The sequence below is a fragment of the Macrobrachium nipponense genome, chromosome 20 (genome assembly GCF_015104395.2).
Source record: "Macrobrachium nipponense isolate FS-2020 chromosome 20, ASM1510439v2, whole genome shotgun sequence".
NCBI classification, from domain to species: Eukaryota; Metazoa; Arthropoda; class Malacostraca; order Decapoda; family Palaemonidae; genus Macrobrachium; species Macrobrachium nipponense.
The window spans coordinates 27646244-27670598 of NC_061089.1; the positions used below are offsets into that span (position 1 = coordinate 27646244).

General features: G+C 37.8%; 1 protein-coding gene across 1 annotated transcript in view; it reads left to right on the forward strand.

The window, feature by feature from the left end:
- LOC135223980 (uncharacterized) overlaps positions 1-11019 on the forward strand; it is a 206969-nt gene extending 195950 nt beyond the window's left edge. The window contains exon 20 of the mRNA XM_064262902.1: positions 8837-11019. Within this exon, the coding sequence (XP_064118972.1) occupies positions 8837-9072 (236 nt within the window). The 3' untranslated portion in view covers positions 9073-11019. The remainder of the gene's footprint in view (positions 1-8836) is intronic.
- Positions 11020-24355: the final 13336 nt, after the last annotated feature.

The window sequence follows — 24355 nt, forward strand, 5'->3', positions numbered from 1 at the left end:
AATGTATTTATTACATATGTTGGGTGAAGAATGGTCAAGGACCATGCACCTACGCCACCGCGTCAGTCTTTTCTTAACCGCCTGGGCGAGAGGTCATAATATTGACTTCTCTTGGCCTTTCGGGAGGCCCTCAGGCTGATTTTTGTATGTCGCCCCTCCTTCTTCGGGAGTTAATTTGATTCCTGAGAGGGAGGAGGGTTTTTTTTTATGTCCTGTCATGGTAACCTGGACATCATTCGTCTGAAGCCGGGATGGACTTTGGAGCAGGTGAAGTCGGTGGCTCCATCGTTGTCTCCACAAGACGCCTCAGCGTTGGAATCTATGGCAGCCTCCATGTTGCAGACGATTTCTTGGCTCTGGTCTATAGTCATTGCCATGATAGCTTCTGACAGGTCCCGAGAAGGGTTGGTGACTGCGTCCTCCCTTGCTAGTTTGTTGCAGTCTGAAGGGAAGATGTTTTTGTATATGGCTTACCTCAATGTTAATTTATGGTCTAACTTCTCCTGATTAGAAGAGATGGGGCTTTATCCAGGATGGAAAGATCATTTAACCCTGAATCCTTGCTGATGTTAAGAAATGGGGATCTGTTGGAGTCTCAATTTTTGTTCCCTCTGACCGAGTTGGAAGATGCGATAGAACCGGCGCTGGGCCAACACCCTGAACTTGGTGCACCAGACTGTGTCTTAAGTTGGAGTCTCGCTCTCTGAGGCGTGCGGCTCCTTCTCCTTGTCTTTCCCCTGCCCAACAGCAGTCACGAAGATTGTCGCCTGGAGGTAAAGGGGGCCCGTCGGTAGGTTGCCAGCTCTCCCTTTCCTGCGCCACGGGTTGGGGGTTTGCTTGGCGGGCCATTGGGCCAAGTGGCTGAGTTGTGGGATGTGAAGTGGGTGGTAGATGTCCTTCCTTTAGGGTACTTACTGCCATTCGTGCTACCCTCCTCTCTCAATCAAGCCGCAGCTCAAAGGGCATATCCTCCAGATTCTCTGAAGTTCTTGGCTCTTCGGGAAAAGTGCAGAAGATTCTGGACAAGGATGCGATAGAGGAAGTGGCGTGTCCATCTCCGGGATTTTACAGTCACATCTTCTTGGTGCCCAAGGAGTCGGGAGGTTGGAGAACTGTGATCGATTTATCCACCTTGAATCACTTCATCAGGAAGACACTGTTCAAGATGGAGACCTGCGTTCAGGGTTGGCAGCTGTGAGGGAAGGTGACTTCATGCTGTAAATGACTTGAGGGATGCATACTTCCAGATCCCTAGTCATCCGGTGTTCAGGGAGTTCCTTCACTTCTCTCTTGGGGACAAGGTCTTAGAGTTCAAGGTCTTATGCTTCAGGCTGACCACAGCCCCTCAAGTGTTAACAAGGGTCTTCTCTCTCGTATAAAGTTGGGCCCATGCTCAGGGGATCCATTTGCCGAGGTACCTTGACAATTGTTTGGTCTTGGCAGGTTGTCTGCTTCGGTTTTGTCTGGAACTGGGGCATTGTGGTTAACTCGAAGAGTCAAACCTTGTACCCAGTCAAGTATTCTCTACCTGGGCATGGTCATTGATACGGCGGTTGCAAGAGTTTTCCCGTCGGATCAGAGAGTAGAGAAGTTGCAAGTGGTGGCGTGCGACTTCCTATCGGAACCACATCAGTCAGCTCATCAGGGGCAGGTTCTTCTGGGAGTTTTGCCCCTGGAGAAGCTTGTCCCTCATGGGCATCTTCATCTTGTCTCTACAATGGCGACTGGGGGAATTCTGGTCTCCGGTGGGGACTCACACTTTTAGAGGTTCCTGTCTCTGGAAGGAAGAGAAGACCTTCGTTGGTGGTTGGACGATCGAAATCTTTTGAAGGGTGTCCTTCTGCATTCTCTACCACTGGACTTCCTTCTGTTTTCAGACGCCTCCCTCGCAGGTTGGGGGCTCATTTAGGCGGCCTCATTGCCTCGGGATTTTGGAGTTTGGAGGACAAACAGCAGCATATCAGCATCTGGTAGTTGAAAGCAGCCTTCCTGGGTCTGAAGGAGTTTCGGGAGAAAATTGAGTCATTCTGTCATTCTCATGTCGGACAACACCATGGTGGTAGCCTATGTGAACAAGCAGGGAGGTCTGGTTTCACGTCAACTTCACGTCTTGACCATCGAGGTTCACTAGTGGGCGGTCTGCTATTCAGTATAGCTTTCAGCCAGGTATATCCCAGGCAAACGAGATGTGGTCCCAGACAAACTCAATCATTGGGATCAGATCCTAGGCACACAGTGGTCCTTTCTAGAAGTAGCAGACAATCTCTTCCTGGTTTGGGGGAGACCCATGCTGGATCTTTTTGCGACTATTCAACACGAAACTGGAGATATTCTGTTCAGTGGTTCCAGATCCTTTGGCATTAGCGGAGAATGCATTGCAACATCCCTGGGACAACCTGGAGGTGTATGCCTTCCCTCTGTTTTGTTTGATCCATCAGGTTCTGAACAGACTGGTGAGTTCACAGGGTCTCAGGATGACTTGTGGCTTCAGGTGGAAGGGTTTCCAGATCTGCTGTAGTCGTTGTTGGAGGTTCCGAGGGAATCCAAGGGAAATTACCCCTTGGTGGCATTCCTGTGTCAGCCTCATGCGGAAAGGTTCCACCAGTCGGTAGCATCCCTGTCTCTTCACGGGTGGAGGCTATCAAGTACAGTAGAGCCTCGGACCTCAATGCTAATGCGTTCCAAAAGGAGCGTCGAAATTCGATTATTTCGAGATCTGAATCAAGTTTTCCCATAAGAAATAACTGAAAATTGAATAATCCGTTCTTGACCACCAGTTATTACCCTACCTTTGCCTTTTTATACAATACATTACATGAAAAATACAGCTAACTAAGTTCAGTGTTAAATAAATATCATATCAAACTTATATGTATACCTTTAAATGTATAATACAGTGGTGCCCCCGTATTCGCAGGGGTGCGTACCAGACCCCCCCCCCGTGAATAGTTAGAACCCGCAAATGTTTGGAACCCCTATGAAAATGCTAAAAACAGCCTATTTTGTTAGTTAAAACTGAAGAAAAACCCACTAAAAATTTTCATACTTGGTTTTTTTATTAGTTTTATCACAAAAAGTGCATTTTATGATGAAATTCATAAAAAAAACCAGGAATTTGTGGATATTTATCATAGAAAAATACAGCGAATGCATGAATTTTCCGTGAATAATGCAGGGAAACGTTCCCAGAGAAATCCGCGAATGTGTGAGTCCGCGAATCTGGAGAACGCGAATACGGGGGGTCCACTGTATACCGTATAAAAGAAAACTGGTCTATGTCCATCTGATTGTTGACCGAACGCCATAGGCTACCTAGGTAACTATGCAAGTAGACTGCATTGTAGTGGGTAGGCACAAAACGTGTTGCTGACATAATAAAACATTGAAAAGCATGTCTAATTATTACAGTGAATTAATAAACTATTAAAATTAAACCCAATTTATATTTGCTATCAAGAATTTACGAAAAATTGCCTACATTAAGTCGGCAGGATGTGGCATTAAAGGATGTACCATAGCGCAGCCCTGGTGGCTTATAGCGGGACTATTGTAGTAAACAAACCATATCTCGATATAAACCTATAAACTTTTACGTTCAGTATTACAGTCAACTGTAATACTGTATACAAAATCACTTTAAAACTATCTTTTAGTTAAATGTTATGATATAATGGTTTTACTAACGGTTTTGTTTCCATAAAATATCCTTATAAAACATGAGCGTCTTCTACGACGGCAGATTTTTTTCTAATATGAGGGTTGGTTTCAAGGTTATTGGACTAAGAAAATTAATTATGGTACATGGTAAATATATACATGTATGAGTAAAAGAATCTTCTTAATTTCTATAATTTCTATACCATTACGTTACGTACCAGCATCTCTTGAGTTTAATATCAGGCTAACCTCTTTATGAGGATGCTTACAAGCTAAGCATACAGATTGCGTTCATTACCGCGCACACGTTACATATGTAAACTGGTGTCATTACCAAATCTCGTACGTAAACATTGAGGTATTTTTATAGTAGACACAAAAGAATAGCCATAATTTCTGAAAACCACTACATATACCATAGCGGCTTCTCTGATTTAAACTAAGGCTAACCTCTTCTTCACCAGCAAGCTTAACAAAGCTTAAAGATTGCGTTCGCTACTGAACCACACACAAGTTACGTGTTTTCACTATCAAATCTCACGTAAACTGACATATTTTCACAGTAGACATAAAAGAAGAGTCATAATTTCTGTAACTACTACGTATACCATAGCGGCTTCTCTGAATTTTAAACTAAGGCTAACCTCTTCTTTACCAGCAAGCTTAATAAAACTTAAAGATTGCGTTGCTACCAAACCGCACACGTTATGTATGTAACAGTGGTTTCACTACCAAATCTCACACATAAACATTGACTTATTTTTACAGTAGACACAAAAGAATATCTTAATTTCTATAACTACTACATATACCATAGCGGCTTCTATGATTTCAGCTAAGGCTAACCTCTTCTTTACCAGCAAGCTTAATACAGCTTAAAGATTGTGTTGCTACCAAACCGCACACGTTACGTAGGTAACAGTGGTTTCACTATAAAATCTCGCACGTAAACATTGACGTATTTTCACAGTAGACACAAAAGAATCGACTTGATTTCTATAATTACTGTATACCATAGCGCCTTCCGAACCGCACACGTTACGCATGTAGCAGTGTTTTCACTACCAAATCTCACACGTAAACATTGACGTATTACAATAGGCATAAAAGAATCTTCTTAATTACTACGCATATAAATACCATAGTGGCTTCTCTGATTTAAGCTATGGCTAACATCTTATTTACCGGCAAGCTTAACAAAGCTCAAAGGTTGCATTCGCTACCAAACCGCACATGTAACCTAAGTACGTAACATTGCCTTCACTCCAAACCCAACACTTAAATACGTATTGCATTTGCTACTGAAATGCACGCCTCATGTGTGAGCATTGTCTTATAGAGGAGAGGATAGACGAAACTTAAGGTTTATTTTGGAGTTGGGAATGGAGGAAACATTTTGAAGAAGGAAAACGTGAGATGCCATGCAAACACTTTTCCTCTTCGCCTTGTGTGAAGTGGCTGTCTTGGAACCCATCATGAATAAAGAGGTAACTGCGTATACAGTAAATACCGCCGAAAAAGCAAACTAAATGCGCACAAGGTGTGCGAGACATGTGTTTGACTGTTTGTTAACAGTAGCTGCAGACTTTAAACTATGCTGAGAGTGGCGTCACCAGTGTTACCAACAAGTTTTGCTAAATTATTCTAGTCGGTCCAAGTCAGATGTACGCTAAATAGCAAGAATATATGCCAAATGTGGTGCAATTTTATGCTAGAATTATGCTATTAATCTATCGTTATCTAATTTTTCTAATACATTTGAAGTAAAACAACGATGTAATGGAAATTTAAAACATTTGTATATTAGGTGAAATGTTACAAATGACGAATTGTAGTAGTATAACTATTTATTTGATGATCTTTACATGTTAGCAAACTCGAAATAAAGCACCATTTTTCTTTAACAGATCACATATGCAATTACTAGTATACGATTTGAAAAATGTGTGAAGGTCACTTCGGAAGTTATTCAACATTTTGATCTCTCTACTAATAAATTAAAACTAAAAAAGGAAAACAAATGTCTCTACTCATGAAGAAAAACACAAATTTTAATTATTACTGCATCATTATCATGCCACTGAGACACTATTTCCTTTAACAGGTCACATACACAATTAATAAATACTTGAAAAATGTGTGAAAATGACTTCATATATAAAATTTTGATATCAACTAAAAAATTAAAATTAAAAAAGGAAAACAAACAAATCAGTCTCTACTCAAGAAGAAAAACTTACATATGTACTTATTACTGATCATTATCATGCCACTGAACCACCATTTTTCTTTAACATCACATACACAATTAATAAATACTTGAAAATTCTTTGAAAATCACTTTAGACAATTAAAATTTGATAACTTGAAAAAATAAAACTTAAAAAAGGAAAAAAATCAATTTTACTCGTGAAGAAATAACATTATTCACACTTTACTGATCGTTTGTCATGCCACTGTGGGTATTTATATTCACAGAATTTATCATTCCTTAGTTGGGTTCAAACTTATTAATCAACTCATTTATTAGTGCTGCTTTTGAGGCAATTTCACAAGGAAGATACATATATTAACTAATGGCTGTGTATGAAATTGAGGAATTTTCTGCACTTCATTTAAAATTTAGGGAAAATACATTCTAAAATTGTACTGGAACCCTAAGTATGATAGAATTTATGCTAAGTTCCAATTCTTGGGTCAAATTATGGTAAAAAACATGAAATTATGCTACATTTAGTAACACTGGATGACGCCAACTAGCGGCAGCTGGCAGAAACAGTTTAGTTTACAAACATCATATGATCTGGGGGTCGAAATCTGTTTTTTTGTATGAACACCGATACAAAGTTTATTGGAAATTTAGTGGCGGAATCCGATTATGTTGAGTTCTAATACGGTCGTGAGCCGGGGCTCTACTGTATCTCCTCCGAGAGAGGCTTTTCTTAGAGAACAGTAGGGCATATGTCCAGCAGTCTCAGAAGGTCAACCTCTGTGGTTTACTAAGGCTATGGGCGATCTGCTGTGATTGGTATCGTAAACAGGTTTTTTCTCTACTTGCAACCCCTATTCAGCAAATAGCAGACTTTTTAACCTTCCTCAGAGATGAAAAACATTTGTCTGTTTCTGCCATTAGTGGCTATAGGGCGGCCCTGAGTTAGTGTTATGTCTTAAAGGTATCTACATCTCCTCGTCCCGGGAACTTTCCTTGCTAGTTAAGGGGTTTGAACAGTCGAGTTCTAGGGAGCTCAAGCCTCTGATGTGGGATGTTTCCTTGGTTCTCAAGAGCTTCACTAAGGGTCCAGATGAGCCTTTGCGTCGCTCATCTGACAGGATCTTGGTGCTCAAGACAGTTTTCCTCCTGGCCTTGGCATCTTCGAAGAGGGTAGGAGAGCTCCACGGTCTGAGCTATGATGTAAAGCACACTAGGGGTTGGGGGTCGGTGTCCTTTGAATTTGTCCCGGAATTCGAGCCCAAGACCCAAAATCCCTCTGTGCACAATGATAGGTTCACTTCATTATCCATTCCATCACTGATTGACTTTGTGGGTGGTGATGCTCAAGAGCTTTTGTTGTGTCCTGTTTGGGCCCTGCGATGCTATCTTAAATGGTATGGCACCTTAGACCAGGCTGCCGCAGACTTTTTGTCAGCATAGGACGTGCAAAGAAAGAGGTGTTGAAGAATACTATCTCTTTTTGGATACGGGAAGCCATCAGACAGGTATACTTGACTCTTGATGATTCCGCCACCACATCTGTGCAAGCTAGAGCGCATGACTTTAGGGGTATTGGTCCCCCTCTGGCTTTCAAAAAGAACTTGGCTGTACATAGAGTGCTGAGCGCTGGTACTTGGTTACGCCAGTCCATGTCCACCTCTTTCTATCCTAAGGATGTTGCCCACAGATCTACAGACACGTTTTCTTGGTCCTGTAGTGGCTGCCCAACAGGTTGTGTAATTCATAGTTGCCCTTAACAGGGCACTTTTGTATCTTATCTAAGATGATTTTGTGGATGTCTCTTGTATCTTTCCTTCTTCCTTCAGGCTCCTTCTTCCTTCAGGCGGGTTAAGGATAGACACGTCATTCGCTGGACTGGTCTGATACAGGTCAGTAAGGTAGTCATACTGATAGTGTGGTTGCTTGGTATACAAATATCAAACCCTCTATTCAGTAGCACATGCTCCACTCCTTGGCAAGGAGGAGTTCGGAGCGATAACAAACCCTGGTGTGTTGGTTTGTTATTGGAAAGTCAAAATTTCTCTTTGTTTCCTTCTACAATGATTCTCCCATATATCATTGTACGTCACTCAGGGTCTGTGTGGTTAGATATCAATTTATCTAGCTTCTCACAGGCTTCAGCCCCTCTCCAGAAGTTATTTCTTCGGGAGCTGGATTGGTGGGTAGGTCCCCAACCGGTTTAGGATGTCTTGTACCTCCCTCCAAGTATGAGTTTATCCTATTGTTAAGACCGAAGGTTTCTTCGCGTATGAACAAATGACAAATTTTCTAAGACAATTTGTATTTTTCATAGCTACAAACCTGAGGTCTTAACATTATACTGCCCACCTCTAGCTGCCTCTGTCTGCGAAGACATCCTGAGTTGGGAAAGTGACGCGTTGTCGTAGGTGTGTGGTCCTTGACCATTCTTCACCCGACATACTTATGCATTGCCAGATCTCACAAGATTCCTTGCTTTCATCTGCATTTTAACCGGATCCAGGTAGGCACTAGAAATTATCATATTGTTAAGACCTCAGGTTTGTAGCTATGAAAAATACAAATTGTCTTAGAAAATTTGTCATTTTTTAAGGCTAATGTAAGATGACTGAGAAATTATATTTAGTGTTTTAAATGATAGTTTAAAGTATATTTTGTGGAGAATGATAGTTGAAGGTATACAATTGGTGTTTGAACTGTTAAAATTAGTAGTTATAAAGATGGTGTGGGGGTTGGGCAGTCTGGTTTTTAACTATTTAAAAAGCCAGTTATAAGCATATTTAGAGGGGATGTCAAGTATTCGTGGATATTAGCTATTCGCGGGTGTTTGTGGTCCCTATCCCCACGAATACAGGAGATTGACTGTAGTGGATCCCGGTTTTTTCCATTCATGACATATAGGTATATATTACATTCTATAGCTTTTCAGGAACAAAATAAGTTATATTACTTTTTATACCTTTTCAGGAACAAAGTTTGACTTGGCTCTACCACAGCAGTTTGCCTTCTTGGATAGCTTGCCTAAGCAGATGGGGAACTATGAAGAGGAGGAAATCTCAAATAATTTAATAAGTAGCAGCCAGGCAGGAGTGAATGACAGTATAAGCGGTGAGGAGCCTGCTGAGCCTCCAGGTTTTCAGATAAATAAGATTATTGACAACCTTGGTGAAAGCTGTGAAAAGGACATGTCAATGGAAGAGTAGTGTAAACTTTTCTGGGTGAGATTTACCAGGTGCTGAAATTACTAGGTTAACAGTGAATTGAAATGGTTTATCATTTTAGAAGTTATATGTGCAACTTGGCCATAGGAACTTCAATTTATGTTTTGGGCTGTTGTAATAGCTCGATTATACAAAGCACTGTCTTAATAAATTTTGTAATTGGATGTAAATTTTTTTCATATAGTCTGGCATAGATGCACATGGTCATTAACTTATGTATTAGAGTTTTTATAAATTCCAAAAATTTCATAGATGTGATGTCTTTCTCAGTATCTGAGATATTGCTTTAAGGCTGATGGGAAATTTCGGTTAGGAACACACATACATGCACAACTTTTCACAATTTCTGGCCTAAGCTCCAGCAGAATTCACTGCTGTTATAGTCCAGTCAGTTGAAGAATCGCGTTCGTTTCTTCTGTGATAATAAGAATAGAAGGTCAATTTAAAAGGTTTAGTTTGTAGTGCATTTGAAGAGATAAATAGGTGTGAGATGTCTGCCATGTGTGCCCGTATAAGGACAGGTTATTCCTTGCACTTATATGATTAGTATGAGTATTAGGAGTTTGGTTGTTTGCATGCAACATAAAGTGACAGTAGTTATTTTACGTGATGGTATAGTAAATGGAAAAGCTTTTTGTGGTCTTATTACTTTCAGTAGTATTTTATATTTTTTAAAGCTTTAATTAAACTTACACAGAGATATATTTATGACTGATACTATTTCTTTTTAATCATGTACAGTATTGTAAAACCTAAGTTCATTTGAAATTGATTTGGCTGATGTCTTTTGCAATTGCCCATATTTTAAAACATGGAACACTATTCTACAGCTTGATTTATATAGTTGTCTAACGGGTGATAACAGTAGTCTTTACTGTGAATATAAGAGAATTGTACAAGAAAAGAATTTGAGACAAATTTTAGTATGGATTTTATGATGATAAATAGTGCAGACCAGGATCATATCTTTCTGCATTCATGGTTTCATACATACATACATACACATACATACATTCATTCATTCATTAAGCATTACATCTATGGATTGCAAAATCCTTTCTTGTTTGAAATATGTAGATAAATTATACACATAAATTACTAGGATAAGAAGCACACAATAAAAAGGAAAGAACTTGCTAGTACAAAAAAAGTGTTAAGATATTACTACAACTGATATGTGTAAAGTAGACCTAAATCAAAAGTAAAGAAATGAGAAAAATACAGAACACAAAACAGACCAGTATATGTGGTGTGTGTGTATACAGTAGCTACTTTTTTTTATACATATATGCTGTATTGGTATTCTTTGGTACTCTTTCAATTTTCTTTGTGCCACTGTTCCTGCTCAGTAGTTCCTAATGCTGTACTCTGCCTTTATGGCTTAGTTAGCTATGTAATGGTTGAGTTTGTTTTAACTATAAAGACACAGGATCATGTGAATTTTGTCATATAGCAGTAGGCTTGTGTTATCCATTTTAGCTCTGGTTTTTGAAGTTTTAGGCTCTGTTAGATTTGCTTGTAATGTTTTGGCTCCCAAGGGCTTACATCTCAGGTGTTTTATCATTGTAGTTATGTAGTTTGTATTTAAAACACTAATGTAGTTAGAGTATTTTTTGACTACTTTCCCATAAGAACAAAGTTTGAATGTGCTGGTAGTATAATGTACTTCATGGATGTTCTTCAACCATAAGTGAATGCTAGGTAATGTGGTCAGTTTTTGACTAGTTGGCTAAAAAGAATTTACAGGGTTACTGCTTTTTCATATATTCAAAGATGATCTTTACTGTATTTTGGTCATCTGTATCCTTTTTTATCTTGATTTTAAGATTTTGTATGAATGATCATTGTCTTAATGAATGTCAGATGCAGATGATAGTTTTGTTAATTGATCTTTATATTGTAGGAACATTATAGACTCCTTATTTTGCAGTTCTCTCTTTTTTTCTTTGTTGTTTTACCCTAAGTTTTGTTAAATGACAGGTTCTTGCAGTTATATAGGCATTCAGTTCTCACTACATAAAACTGTTACAAATATGAATTTTAAACTTTTTATTACAGTACTTGACTACATAAAACCAGTAAGAAAAAATTGACCACAAAAAACAAATAAAAAGAATAATTTTTTTATATTGGTATTATGTATTCTGAAATTATTTTACCATTCATATTTGTGTGTTTTGATGTAGAATTTGTAATACAAATTACGAATGATGAAACTAAAAAGGCAATTGTTCATACACGAAACAAACCTTCGGTCTTAACATTAGGATTTACTAGTCGCCAGCTGGGAAACGGTTTAGAATTAAAAATACATTGTGAGATCAGGACTAAAATTGCTTCTTAATTATAGCAAGGCGTAAAGATTTCATGTCAGACCATTTGTTTCAACTTTAAACAGTAGGGTAATATTAGAAGGGTGACTTCTTTTTTCCTCGCTTGGAACTTGAATTATACCACTTATTTATTTCACAGGTAAGGTCTCGCAAATATCAGAGGAGTGGAGTCTTTGTTCAGTTTTTTTTCATTTTACATGCAGTAACTATAACATTTACTGAAGCTTTGAAACCTGAGAACAATTTTTCATTGGTTAACTACTCATAGAATGAAAACATTTTTACAATAAGACATTTTCCAACAAACCCATTAAACATACGATAGCCGTAATCTGTGCAAAACAGCTCTGGTCTCACCAGCTTGAAAGATCTTGTAAGGAAAAATTCCTGTGTGTGGCTGTAAGGGAAGGAAGGCACCATTCCTCTATGTTAATTTCTTTCTTGAGGAGTTTGGGTAGGGGCAAGGGTATTAGAAGTTTGATTAATGGTTTGTAGAAAATGTGGTTTATTTTACAAAATCATTCTTTGTACAAACCTGTTAATCGGTAAATAGTCTGAATTTCAATTTAGGAAGAATAGGAGGATGAAAAACTGTGGAAGAGAGGAGTAGGCCTACTGTAAGAAATACAATTCCCTATAGCAGTAGACAGTTAAGCAATAATTGGACTGATCAAAATCATGGGAGGTTCTTTAAGTATTGAATTTCTAATGACAGACTTAATCCCAGAGTAGTGTCCTTTCCAGCCAATTGATGTGCAGCAGCTGTTGTTCCAGGTTAACGCAGTCCATCAAGTGTGCCAGATTTTGTAGGCCACCAGTGAGGGGATGGGGATGGCTAACCCAGTTCAGTCTCAATTGGTAAAGTACCACTTTCCATAATTACTGATCCCAAGTGAACATTAAAAGATTTATGTGAAACATCACATAGAGTTGAAGATAGCAAACATGTTCGAACAACAAAGCAAGTACGTGTTCTAAGGATGGCAAGAGCCTTGGTTTATACTTATAGGACTATAAAGAGGAACCCTGAAGTTGATGCACTTCAGTCTTGAGGACCTCTAAACAAGCCCAGGAAATAGCATGCTGAAATCCTTACAAGAAGAAAATTTTTGAAACGAAGTTTCTGGAAACTCTTGAGAGAAGGGAATGTCGAAAACCTTTGGTTCTTTTGAGATGTGAACTGATTGTGCATGTATTTTATGAGTTATTTGCTTTTTGTTACCTTTGAACTGACAGCTGTTTAACATTGGTTTGGCATTTCTGGGAATAGCCTGCTTCCCCTTCTTTTTAAGTGCTTTTGCAATTTTTTCACTTGTGTCATATAAGATTCAGTAAGTTGGGTCAATTTCAGTAAGGTCAGTTTCAGAAGTTAATTTTATTTCGTTAAGCTTTGTTTTGATTTAGTGTTCATGTGATCCTGCTTTTGGGTCTTCTCTTGCTGAGTAGCTGTTGAAGTAATTTGTAACCTATTCTTGTGGTTATCAGGCTTTATATTTGCTTAGTATGTTTTTTGTCTTTGCCACAGAATGGTTGTCTTTGGTTCTTGCTAATCTATTTCAGCTAATTACATTTTTGTTCTCATGTTGTGGTGTAAGTGCATTGGTATGGTAAATTATTCATTTTTTTTTCTTAATTTTTGTGTCCTTTAAGCCTCAGCATATTTAGTATAAGGGTGACAAGTCATGCAAATCTGTAAGATCAAATACTATTAAGTAAAGGTAGTTGGTTTGCAATTTAACCCCCAAGGTGACAAACTAAGACTCCGGCATTTTTGTGTTTAAATGTCAAATTTTATTTTATGACTTAATGCTGTTCAGCTTTTTAAACCAACTTCACATCTATTTTGTAGCGTGAGTGGCAGAGATATACATGTATCATGATAATTTTTCTTGTTTTCTGATCCAAATTAGATGAAATGTACAGTTCTTTAGATTCATCTTTGATACTTGAATTGGAAAGTACACATTGCTGATAGTCATAAACAACCTGCAGCCACTTTTCTGTCTGTCTTAGGTTATGAAAGCCAAATGAATGGCTCAATGACAGACTAAGGGAAGTTTTGAGTCAATAAATACGAACTTAACATCTAACATTACTGGAATTCCCACATGTCTTGGGTTATGTGGAAAGGCCTTATCTGTGAAAACTTTCACTATACATATATCCAAAAACTATGTACTATATGTATATGTCAGAACATTATAAGTAACATGTGATGGAACATTAAAGCTCTTAACTCATTGCTCCAGAGTTTCATCTGCAAAATCATATGATAAAATTTGTTCTCTTAAAGCCAGTAGTATTCCAGTGTTCACAGCAGGACCATCTGGAAAGGGAACAGTAGTTATGATTATTGGAAATATGTTGTACACAAATTTTCAAATTCTTATCAGCTTGAGACGTACTTCACAAGCCATTCAAAATTGTCTTAAAAAATCTTTGCTCAGCAAATGAAATTTTAATACCACTAATTAAAATATAGATAGTATAAATGGTAAAGTATGTTAGATCCATGGACAAGTATTGAAGGAAATTGTTGCTGAGTAATAGCAGCCAAAGTTGCAACTGCTATGACTAGGTAAAGAATCTGTTGTGTGGTAGAGATTGTTTGGTTGATCTCCTAAACCTGAAATTTTACCTGACAGCTAAAACCCACCATCTTTAATAAATGGGAGTTTTTGTTGAGTGATGAGGTTTAAAATTAAAACATTCAATACAAAAATGGATTGTGATCTTCCTTCCAAAAATATTGGATTGAATTAATATCCCATCCAAGAATGGTCACACTTTCTACCCTTAGTCATTTGATTTGATAAACCCATGTGATATAATTTCAGGATGCAGAACATTATCATCATTGCATCCAACTCTGCATAATGCAAAAGGGCCCTTTCTGAAATTCTTTCACGGTAGTATTTGCTTCATATTTCATAAATCACTCCTCTCCAGCCTTCCTTCTCAGTTTTCATCCAAGTAGGTCTAGGTCTTCTAACTTGACTGTTGCATACAGGTGTCCAGCTGATATTATCATGTACTTATTCAGCTAGGAGTAGAGCAAAGGACATGTACAAAATATATCCAAATCCATGTTATTATCTTCTGTACAAGGAAACTGTCATACCATCTGACTCCTAATATTTTGCTTAAAGGCTTATTCTTAAATCAAGAAAATCTCATATAAAAGTTTCATTGCCATATGAGTCATGTAACTTTTTTGGTCTGTCTCTACTTTTCAACTCAAGGGAAGCTGGACTGAATATTTCTTTAGCTAAATGTTTGAAAGATGTACATACTCTGTCCTCATTACTTTTGTTTTTAAAATTTGTCCCATGTCAGCATATGATGCATTCTGTTAAGTAAGCTAAGTTCACAAATATGTGACAGTTCATCTTGAAACCAGTTATGAACATAAATTTTTAGAAAAATTTTTGAAACTTCCTCAAAAGAAATTTTGTCAGAATCAACATTTTCAATTTACCTAGTACTAGTTGCATTTATAATGATGAAATATAAGATATAGTAGTTGAGAATGTGAACTTAGTGTCTGATTACATGCTATTAACAACTTTAATATTCCTCTAACAATATTGTTGCAGAAAAAATGAGAGTATTACTCTATTATCTAGATTTTGAGTAGGATTTAGTTTTGCTGAAAATTATAAATAAATCTTCCCCAAATATTGACTTTTCCACATTTTCAGTGCATTCAAGTCTTGTTTGATTAAAATGTTAACAAATGTAGAAAGGTTGAAAGATATTAAAATATGGGAAGACAAAAAAGCAAGAACAATATCTTTTGCGTGTATAGATCACAGTAAACACACACACACACACACCTGTACCTGTCATATTAATTATGAATGCCTGTGTATCTGGACTTAGGAAAACTTGTTCATCTTTGCCTCCTTATGATGTTGTTTTTATATACACATAGGGAAGTAGGTTTCTTAAGTGGGGACCAGGTCCATTTATTACATAACTTTTGATATTCACTTTTCACATAATGTCCCTTGTAATTCTAGTAAATGCAGGACAGATCAGTATTTGCAAGAATGTGATAATTCACAACAAAAGCTGCAATTCTTATCCACCTGAAAAGGTAATGTTAAAATTCAAATTATTATAAATTGTACTGCAATAATATGACTAAATAGATAGATATAATGGAATATTGTATGCAGCAGCATTGTTTCAGCACCCTGGCTAGTAATAACTATACTCTTCATATATGCAACAACATTACAGTTTTAGCACCCAGGTTAATATAGTTATTGAACCCTTCATATGTAGTGTAGTGTCACGGCAAATACTAATCTATGGAATAAAATTGTGCAGATAACATAAACCAGTGTGTAGGGCCAGTAAAGTAAATTAGAATATAAATAAGACCAAATCTGTTTTGATATTTGTTTTTTATCATAGATAAACTTGGGTAAAAGTGACAAAGCAGGAACTTTTCATTATGAAGCAGATTAGCTATATGGCAATGTACTGATTTTGGTGTGCATCATAATTCAATAAATACTAAGTGGATAAGAGGAACACTAATAACATTATTTATATTGTATGTTTTCCTATAATCTGTTATGTGTACCTCAATATTCATAACTTCTTGTCTGTAACTACTGTAGCTTTTTCATTGTGAATGTATGTAATTTTTGCTTTTGTAGCAGGTTTCAAGTGTTATGTAAAGATTTTTTTTATTTAGCTCTTATGATTTTTTTTTTACCATTTTCATTCTGGTTTATTTTAGAATTTTAACACCCTAATTTGATAATTCAGTGGCTAGTATTTTTATGCAGATGCCCTGTTTATTAGCTAGTTGAACCAGACCACAAAATCAAAATTCTACAATTTGCCATTGTTGTTAGTGGACATTATTGTAGTCAATGTATTTTATGGTTATTGTGTTGTTTTCTTTGCATACAGGGACTGAATACTAAATAGTATTAATCGTATTCTGATATAGGGATGTTTAAGAAAATAATTTGAAAATTAAATTTTTTTATATACAAGCCAAGGCTATGGTTACCCCTGTAATGCATAAACTGTCAGATATATGATGCAACTGCCCAAATTTCAGTCTGAAGTGTGCACCATGTGATGGATGCAAATCCTGAAAGAACTTAGGTAAAGATTCTTGAAAACTAACTTTGACAAGAACCAACCAGCCCTGTGGTACGTGAAATGATCTAGTAGTTACAATTGCACTTGTCCTATGTTCAGGTTTTTACTGTTACATTTAATGTACAATATCTAATAGCATATGCTGTAAATTATACTGTTAACTCTTAATAAGGGAACACACTGTTGAATATTACAAGTGATTTTGTACAGAAAGTATTGAAGAAAAAAAATGTCTGGATATTAAAAAAATTTGAATTGCTATGCAAGTTGAAGTTTAGTTTTGACTAATGTGCAGCAAATTTGTTTTTCAAAAGTGAATTGCTACCTATTTATCATGTTCTTAACTATCATTGGCATTCAAGTTGGTGGATTGCACTCATCAGCTAAAGTTTGGTTGATATATTTTAATTGCATTGTAGCTAGTGAATTTTATTTCATGAATGCAGCAGCTTTGGGTCTAGTGATGTTTATTTGTGGTATGGATAAACTAGCTAGTGGTGTGAAGCAGCATGAAGGGGAGAATGAAAAGTATTGTTAGTAACCATTCTTAATGATGGTAATCACTCATGAACCTCAGTGAAGTACAGTACCAGAATAATAACTAGGACAGTATTGTTCTCAGAACTGTGGTGTAATTTTTTTTTTATTTTGATCCCTCTAATGCTTTAGTGTTAGAGGTACTCCCTCTTTCTCTTTCATTGTAAGTAAGGATGTACAGTGTACTAATTTCCTGCTTGTATTTTCCATAGAAGTACAGTATTATGGAATTGCACTGAATAGTATACAGTATGTGCATTTTGTATTGAAAGATGTTCTCTGTTTCTTTGAGGTTATGATAACAGCATGTTCAGATTGCAGTAAGAGTTTGGAGATTTTAGGTTAGTTATTCAGATATCTTACATTATTGTCTAAATGGCAAGTGAATAACTTAAAATTTTTAGCTTCCCAAATTTAGCTACAGAATCCCTTTTATACCAACAGTTTTTATTTTCATAGGTTTGGGAAAGGATTTAGGTTTTATTAATTGCAGGAAAGTTAAGCAAAGTTAATATGGAAATGTGTGCATGTGTGTGTGACGACAATCATTTTGTGTGCAGATTATGGTTATTTCAGGCCTTTGGATATAGGGTTCCAATATATCTATATATATATATATATATATATATATATATATATATATATATATATATATATATATATATATATATTATAATATATATATATATATATATATATATATTATATAACCCAGCAGACATATCGCTAACCCCATTAGTTAAGAGGCAACAGGATATCAAGGTTATGCTGAAGACACTGTTAATGGTGGTTGGAATCTTGAGTTTAGTCTTAACAGATTTGATGTGGATAGAAAAATGGTCTGGTTTTATATTGAATGACTGACAGCCAGGAATGATCTTGATCTCAGTTCTTTCTTAACCTCTTTGTGTAGAAGTAGATAGGGGATGGGATTTTGAACATTCAAGTTTGCTAAGTCTGTACCACGATATCCAAAAATATTGTATTAAGTACAGGTAATGATAATTCTTGTGCAAATGGAGATTTTGCACAGTTCACTCAGGGAATTTAGCCCACTGCTGCCCTTCCTACATCCATAGTGATGTCAGGAATATTTTCATGCACTCTGGTGGTTTAAGGGTGCTTCTTTATTGAAGAGTACTATAATTTTGTCAGTGTAACCTTACCCCTTTTAAGTGTATTGTGGTTAAACCAAAAGGTTACTGTCAAATTGATGATAATTGTTGAAAGCAAGACAATGTGTTTTAGTCAGCATTTTATTGGCTATGGTAACTTGCAATAATTTTAGTTTGAAGATATGGTAATCACTTTAGAAGTGAAATTAAAACCAAAATAATGTAGTCACCCTGCAGTGTTTATAGATTGGCTTTGTGTCATTTTTATCGTGTGGTGACATCAGCAAGACAGATAGCTGTTCATTGCTTACAAGAAACACAAATGTATTTTGTTTTTCAGTAAGGTGGAGTGTATTGATATTATGTTAATTTAGAGCTCTAGAAAATATTTCAAGTTTCATGTTAGTGTACGAGTGTTTTGTACTTAACTGTTATTTATGTTACCAAGCATACACTACATTTTTGTTAATAGTACTGATAAAAATAATTCCCAAAAATACACATTCTTTACAAAAGTGAAGATTTTTCTCCAAGCCTGTTGATTTGCTAGGGAGTAGAATTGGAATATCCACTGATGCTTATTGGGAAATGAATAGAATAAAAAAACTTACAGATGTCAAGAAAAAGCCATAATCCTTAGAAAAGTGTTCAGGAAGCTAAACTATGTAAATTTTATTTATTAATTTTTTTAACTGATCGTCATGTAATCAAAGATACCTTATTTCTGTTTAGTTATTCCCAGTGGTTACACCAACTTCTTTCATTGGGGAAAAAATTACACTATATGTGCATATCCTAGACCATTGTCTACTGCTGCATTTTGTCCCAGTGTATTAAGATAAATGGGTTTGCTTGAAAATATCGTTTAAAATACCATCACCTTTCATGTGTGGTGTATTATTTGTCGGCTTCAGCTGGAACAGCTGTTGAATCTGATTAAACAAGACATAAAATGATGGAGGTGGAGAGAGCAAGGGAGGTTACCCATGCTCTCATGCTTACCATTCCATTCATTCTTTTGCTGCCACAGTGATAAGGTGCAGCAGCTCTTGTGTGTGTGGAAGTTGAATTTTGTATGTGTATCCTGTGAAAGTTGAATGTTTCAAGTGTATCCAGAGTTCTGTATTCCTTTAAGCTAACTCTGTCCATTGCGTGATTATGTTTTGCTTGTTTGTAGTCTTCATGGGAGATTTCTATGCTTCTCAAGAATTTTGAACAGTCCTGTTCCCCAAGAGATCTTAAAACTACTAATTGGGACCTAACACTGCTACTTTGCAGTTTCACACGTAGTCTTAACACTGTTACTTGGCAGTCTCACATGTAGTCCATACGAACCCTTGAGAGCTTCTCCATGCAGGAATTTAAAACAAGGGCAATCAGTGGTATTGATGTCAGACAACAGCACAGTAGTAGCTTATGTAAACAAGCAAGGAGGCCTAGTATCTCGGCAGTTACACCTGATGAGAGTTCAACTTCATCAGTGGGCTGTAGAGAACTTAGTAGACATCAGAGCCATATATATTCCAGGAAAAAGAAACATAGTAGCCGACAAATTGAGCCACAGGGACCAGGTCCTAGGAACAGAGTGGTCCTTGCATCAAGAAGTAGTGGACAGAATGTTCACATTGTGGGAAAGGCCGATCATAGACCTATTCTCAACCAGGTACAACAGAAAGTTGGAGGTGTATTGTTCAGTAGTCCCGGATGCAGAGGCAGTAGCAGAAGATGCGCTACGACACCCATGGAACAATCTGGACGTGTATGCATTTTCTCCATTTTGCCTAATCCGTCGGGTTCTGAACAAGGTAGTGCAGTCTCAGAACCTCAAAGTGACTTTGGTAGCCCCTTTGTGGCTGAAGGCAGAATGGTTTCCGGACCTGTTGGAACTCCTAATAGATGTACCGAGAGAGTTACCTCTGGAACAACCTACTATGTCAACCGCACGTGGAGAGGTACCATCAGTCGGTGCAGTCCCTATCACTTCACGGGTGGAGACTGTCAAGTATCTCCTGCGAGCGAGAGGCTTTTCTCAGCAAGCAGCAGCACAGATGACAGGAAATATCAGGAGGTCATTGGCAGCGGTCTACCAAGGAAAATGGTCCGTGTACTGTGATTGGTGTCGTAGAGGGAACTTGTCTCCACTCGGAATCACTATTCAACAGTTAGCAGATTTTCTGATATATCTCAGGACAAAAAGGTATATGTCTCTCTGTTGTAAAGAGATACAGGGCTGCTCTAGCTTCGGTCCTGCGGATGACAAAAAGGTATATGTCTATCTGTTGTAAAGAGATACAGGGCTGCTCTAGCTTCGGTCCTGCAGATGGAAGATGTGGACATTTCTTCTTCATGGGAGATGGCTATGTTAATGAAGAGTTTTGAGCAGTCCTGTTCCCCGAAGGAACTAAAAGCCCCAGATTGGGATTTGACCATGGTACTGAGTAGTCTTACAAAACCCCCATACGAGCCATTGAGACATGCCACAGATAGAAGCTTGACCCTGAAGGCAGTCTTTCTGTTGGCCCTAGCCTCAACCAAAAGGGTGGGGGAACTGCATGGTTGTCATATGTGGTGAAGCATTTGAGAGGTTGGAAGTCTATGGTTTAAGAGTTTGTCCCAGAATTTGTGGCCAAAACTCAAAACCCATCAGTAGTGGATGGAAGATTTGGCTCCTTTTCCATACCTTCTCTGGCAGAATTTGTAGACAATGACAAGAAATGCTGCTATGTCCTGTCAGAGTACTAAGAGCGTACATAAGAAGAATGTGGCATCTCAGGCCGGGGTGCCGAAGGCTTTTTGTAAGTACAGAATGGAACAAAAAGGAAGTGTCCAAGAACACAATATAATTTTGGCTGAGAGAAACGATCAGGAATGCCTACATGACAGAAGACAGAGGGTACATGACAGAAGAGGGTCAAATAGCCTGGAGAGAGCTAGAGCTCTTGACATCAGGGGCTTGAGCACTTCTTTGGCATTCAAGAAAATATGTCTATGGAGAGGATTTTGAAAGCTGGTATTTGGCAACGCCAAACAACTTTCACTTCCTTTTATTTAAAAGATGTTGCCCATAGATCCTTGGGCACTTATTCCTTGGGTCCAGTGGTGACTGGCCAGCAGGTGGTATAGCTCATCCAGTACCTCTGGCGGGTCAGTTTGTGTCTAGTCTAAGATGAAGGTATGAAAGAATGAATGAGATGACTGGTCTTTCTTCTTTACTACTTTTCTAACTACTCCTTTACCCATGGGCAGTATGAAGTAGAGTACCATCATGAGCTGGAACGGACTAGATGCAGGTGACGGGGACAGCCATACTGTAAAGATAACCTAGAGTATAGGAGGCTTTTCAGTAGAAAAACACTCCTCTCAATAATAGGAAGTGTGTGGGGTGATAATAGATCCAGATACAAGGGACAGGAGTGGTTTACAAGAACACACAGCTCTCCACTTTCTGTAATGCAATAAACCATGGCATTATATGAAACACCCAGAGAGGGAAACTAAGAGATTCTCATATCTTTGGTTCAAAGGTTAATAGTCCATTGTCTTATAATACATCTATTCGGAAATGGATAAAGATGGCAAACTGTCTGTTATAGAGACTAACCTCCCACCAATGAGTAAGTCTATCCTAATGTTAAGACCGAAGGATTGTTTCGTATATGAACAAATTACATTTTTAACCAATTTGTCCGGCACACTTGACGGGCAAACCATCAAAATTGCCCGATGGGTCTTCTAGCAAAATCACCATGGTTGGTGCCTGATGGCTTGAGCTTCAACCCTGGCAGACATACATTAACCATATACATTTCTTTTACCGAGCCATTCTTTGCATCATATTCTCTTCTTTTTCATCACACTCAAGCAATTTTAATGCTACACTATCTTCTTTGTGGTAGATACCATGTTTATCGTACCGCACTGAACACACTACTGGCACCGTTGGGCACGCCCACCTCTCCATCGCCTCACCCGTGTGGACAACATTCACGGTTAAGCCCGCCAGAATTTGCCCGTTGACCCCGGAGCACGCCGATCAGACCCGCTCGTGTGGACAGGCCTTTAACAGATAAGGCCCACCTCTAACCACCCCTCTAACAGTTTAATCTGGGTTGGAAGAGTAACCAATATGTCACGGGATGCCAAGGGTATTCTGGGAACTACTATACCCGGTGACCTGGTATAAATGCTATTAGTCCCTGGATCTGAAGTTATTAATTCTACCGGTTTACAGCTTGGCGCTAGTATTATCCTAATGTCAAGACCTCAGGTTTGTTAGTTATGAAAAATACAAATTGGTTAAAAATATCATTTTTCTTTTAGCCTTTGATCTTCAAAACAAGTAAGTGAACTACTCGGGACTGACTATCTTTTGACTAACAGAAGGGTTGGAGGTCAGTAGCCTTCGAATTTACCCTGTGGCCAAGAGTCAAAATCCCACCCCAACCCCCTTTCACTACGACAGATTGTCTTTTTCCATCCCATCACTTTCAGATTATATTGGTAATAACCCTAATTTGTCATTTGTTACATGTATGTAACGTTACTATGAGATTCAGGGCCTCTGTAACACGGTTTTTTCGCAATAACTTTTTATCTATGCATTTCATAAATATAACGCTTATTCAGAATACATATATCAACACACAAATTTTGAGTGTATTCTGCACTACGTAGGTTGAATAAATTTGGTACTTATAATGTAAAAGTGACCTTTTTTGAAGACTGGCCAACTTACTCAGAGAAAAGGTTTCGAACGCACTCGTTACGTAACTTATGACAGCATTTCTTCCCTCTTTCTCGATGGATGATTGGCTATACGTAACGAAGGCTAAACCTCTGGCAACAAGGACATACAAATTTAAATACAAGCAAAGCAGTACACCTTTATGAACTCTGGAACCTCTCCACTGATAATTGTAATAATGAACAAACCAACAAAATAAGTTAATAAATACAAAAACGCTTCGATTATTAGTCTAACTCCCAAAATAAGTTTCCAAAGAAATTACAGTCTACTTTAAAGGTCACAATCAGATTGACAAGATGTAGGGAATAGTTGGTAATTATCAAAAACATAGAAGACAAGCATGATTTGATAACTGCTATATCCAATGTCAAGCAATTTTTATTTATTGGCTATCTACCTATTTACTGAAAAAAAAATAGCCGGTACCGTATATTGGCTTTAAACCTTCACCAATAATTATCGTCAGAATGGTGACTTCATGAGGCTCCACCCACTTTCGCCTCGTTATAATTCAGGATAACACTGAAGGCTACCATGGGCATTGTTGGATTAGAAAATTTAACTTCTGGCTATAAAATTAATTTCTCGAGTAGTTGTAAGAAGTGCTAAATGATCCTCAAGGATCCCAGCAGTTGGCCTAAACGTTTTATTCATGTATATTACTACTATACTGTTGCGGCACTACTGCTACAGTAGTATACTACGCTAGCACTGATACCCCACCCACATCTATGTATCGTTCCGCCATTCATAAAGTCTTTGGGTTTCAGAGCCAATGGAATTTCTGTCTGGTGGATGGGCGGGGCAACATTTAGTCAAGAGGTGTTTGTTTACCTTGCTTACGTAATTAATGTTTTTTCGACTCTTGGCTCGTAATCATTGGCTAGATCATTTTTACTCTATAAAAATTAAAACTATCGGGTTAAGGTTATTGATAGTGCTGACAAAATTTGTGTGGGGATGTAAAATATACATATGTCAACTTTCAGCTACATCCGATGCTTTGACAAGGAGCAGTCCAAAAAACCGTGTTACAGAGACCCTGAATCTCATAGTAGGGCATTGTATAACTACCTAAAAATGACCACCTCAAACTGGGTTGAAGACTCATTAGTAAAGGCTAGATCAAAAAGTTAAGTCTAAAGGCCTGTCCACACGACCGGGCCTGATCGGCAGACTTCCCCTCTAAAGGCCTGTCCACACGAGCGGGCCTGATCGGCGTGCTCCGGGGTTGATGGGCAAATTCTGGCGGACTTTCCCGTGAATGTTGTCCACACGGGTGAGGCAATGGAGAGGTGGGCGTGCCCGACGATGCCAGTAGTGTGTTCAATGCAGTACGATGAACATGGTGCCTACCGCAAAGAAGATACTGTGTAGCATGATAATTGCTTTCTTTTGGATGAAAA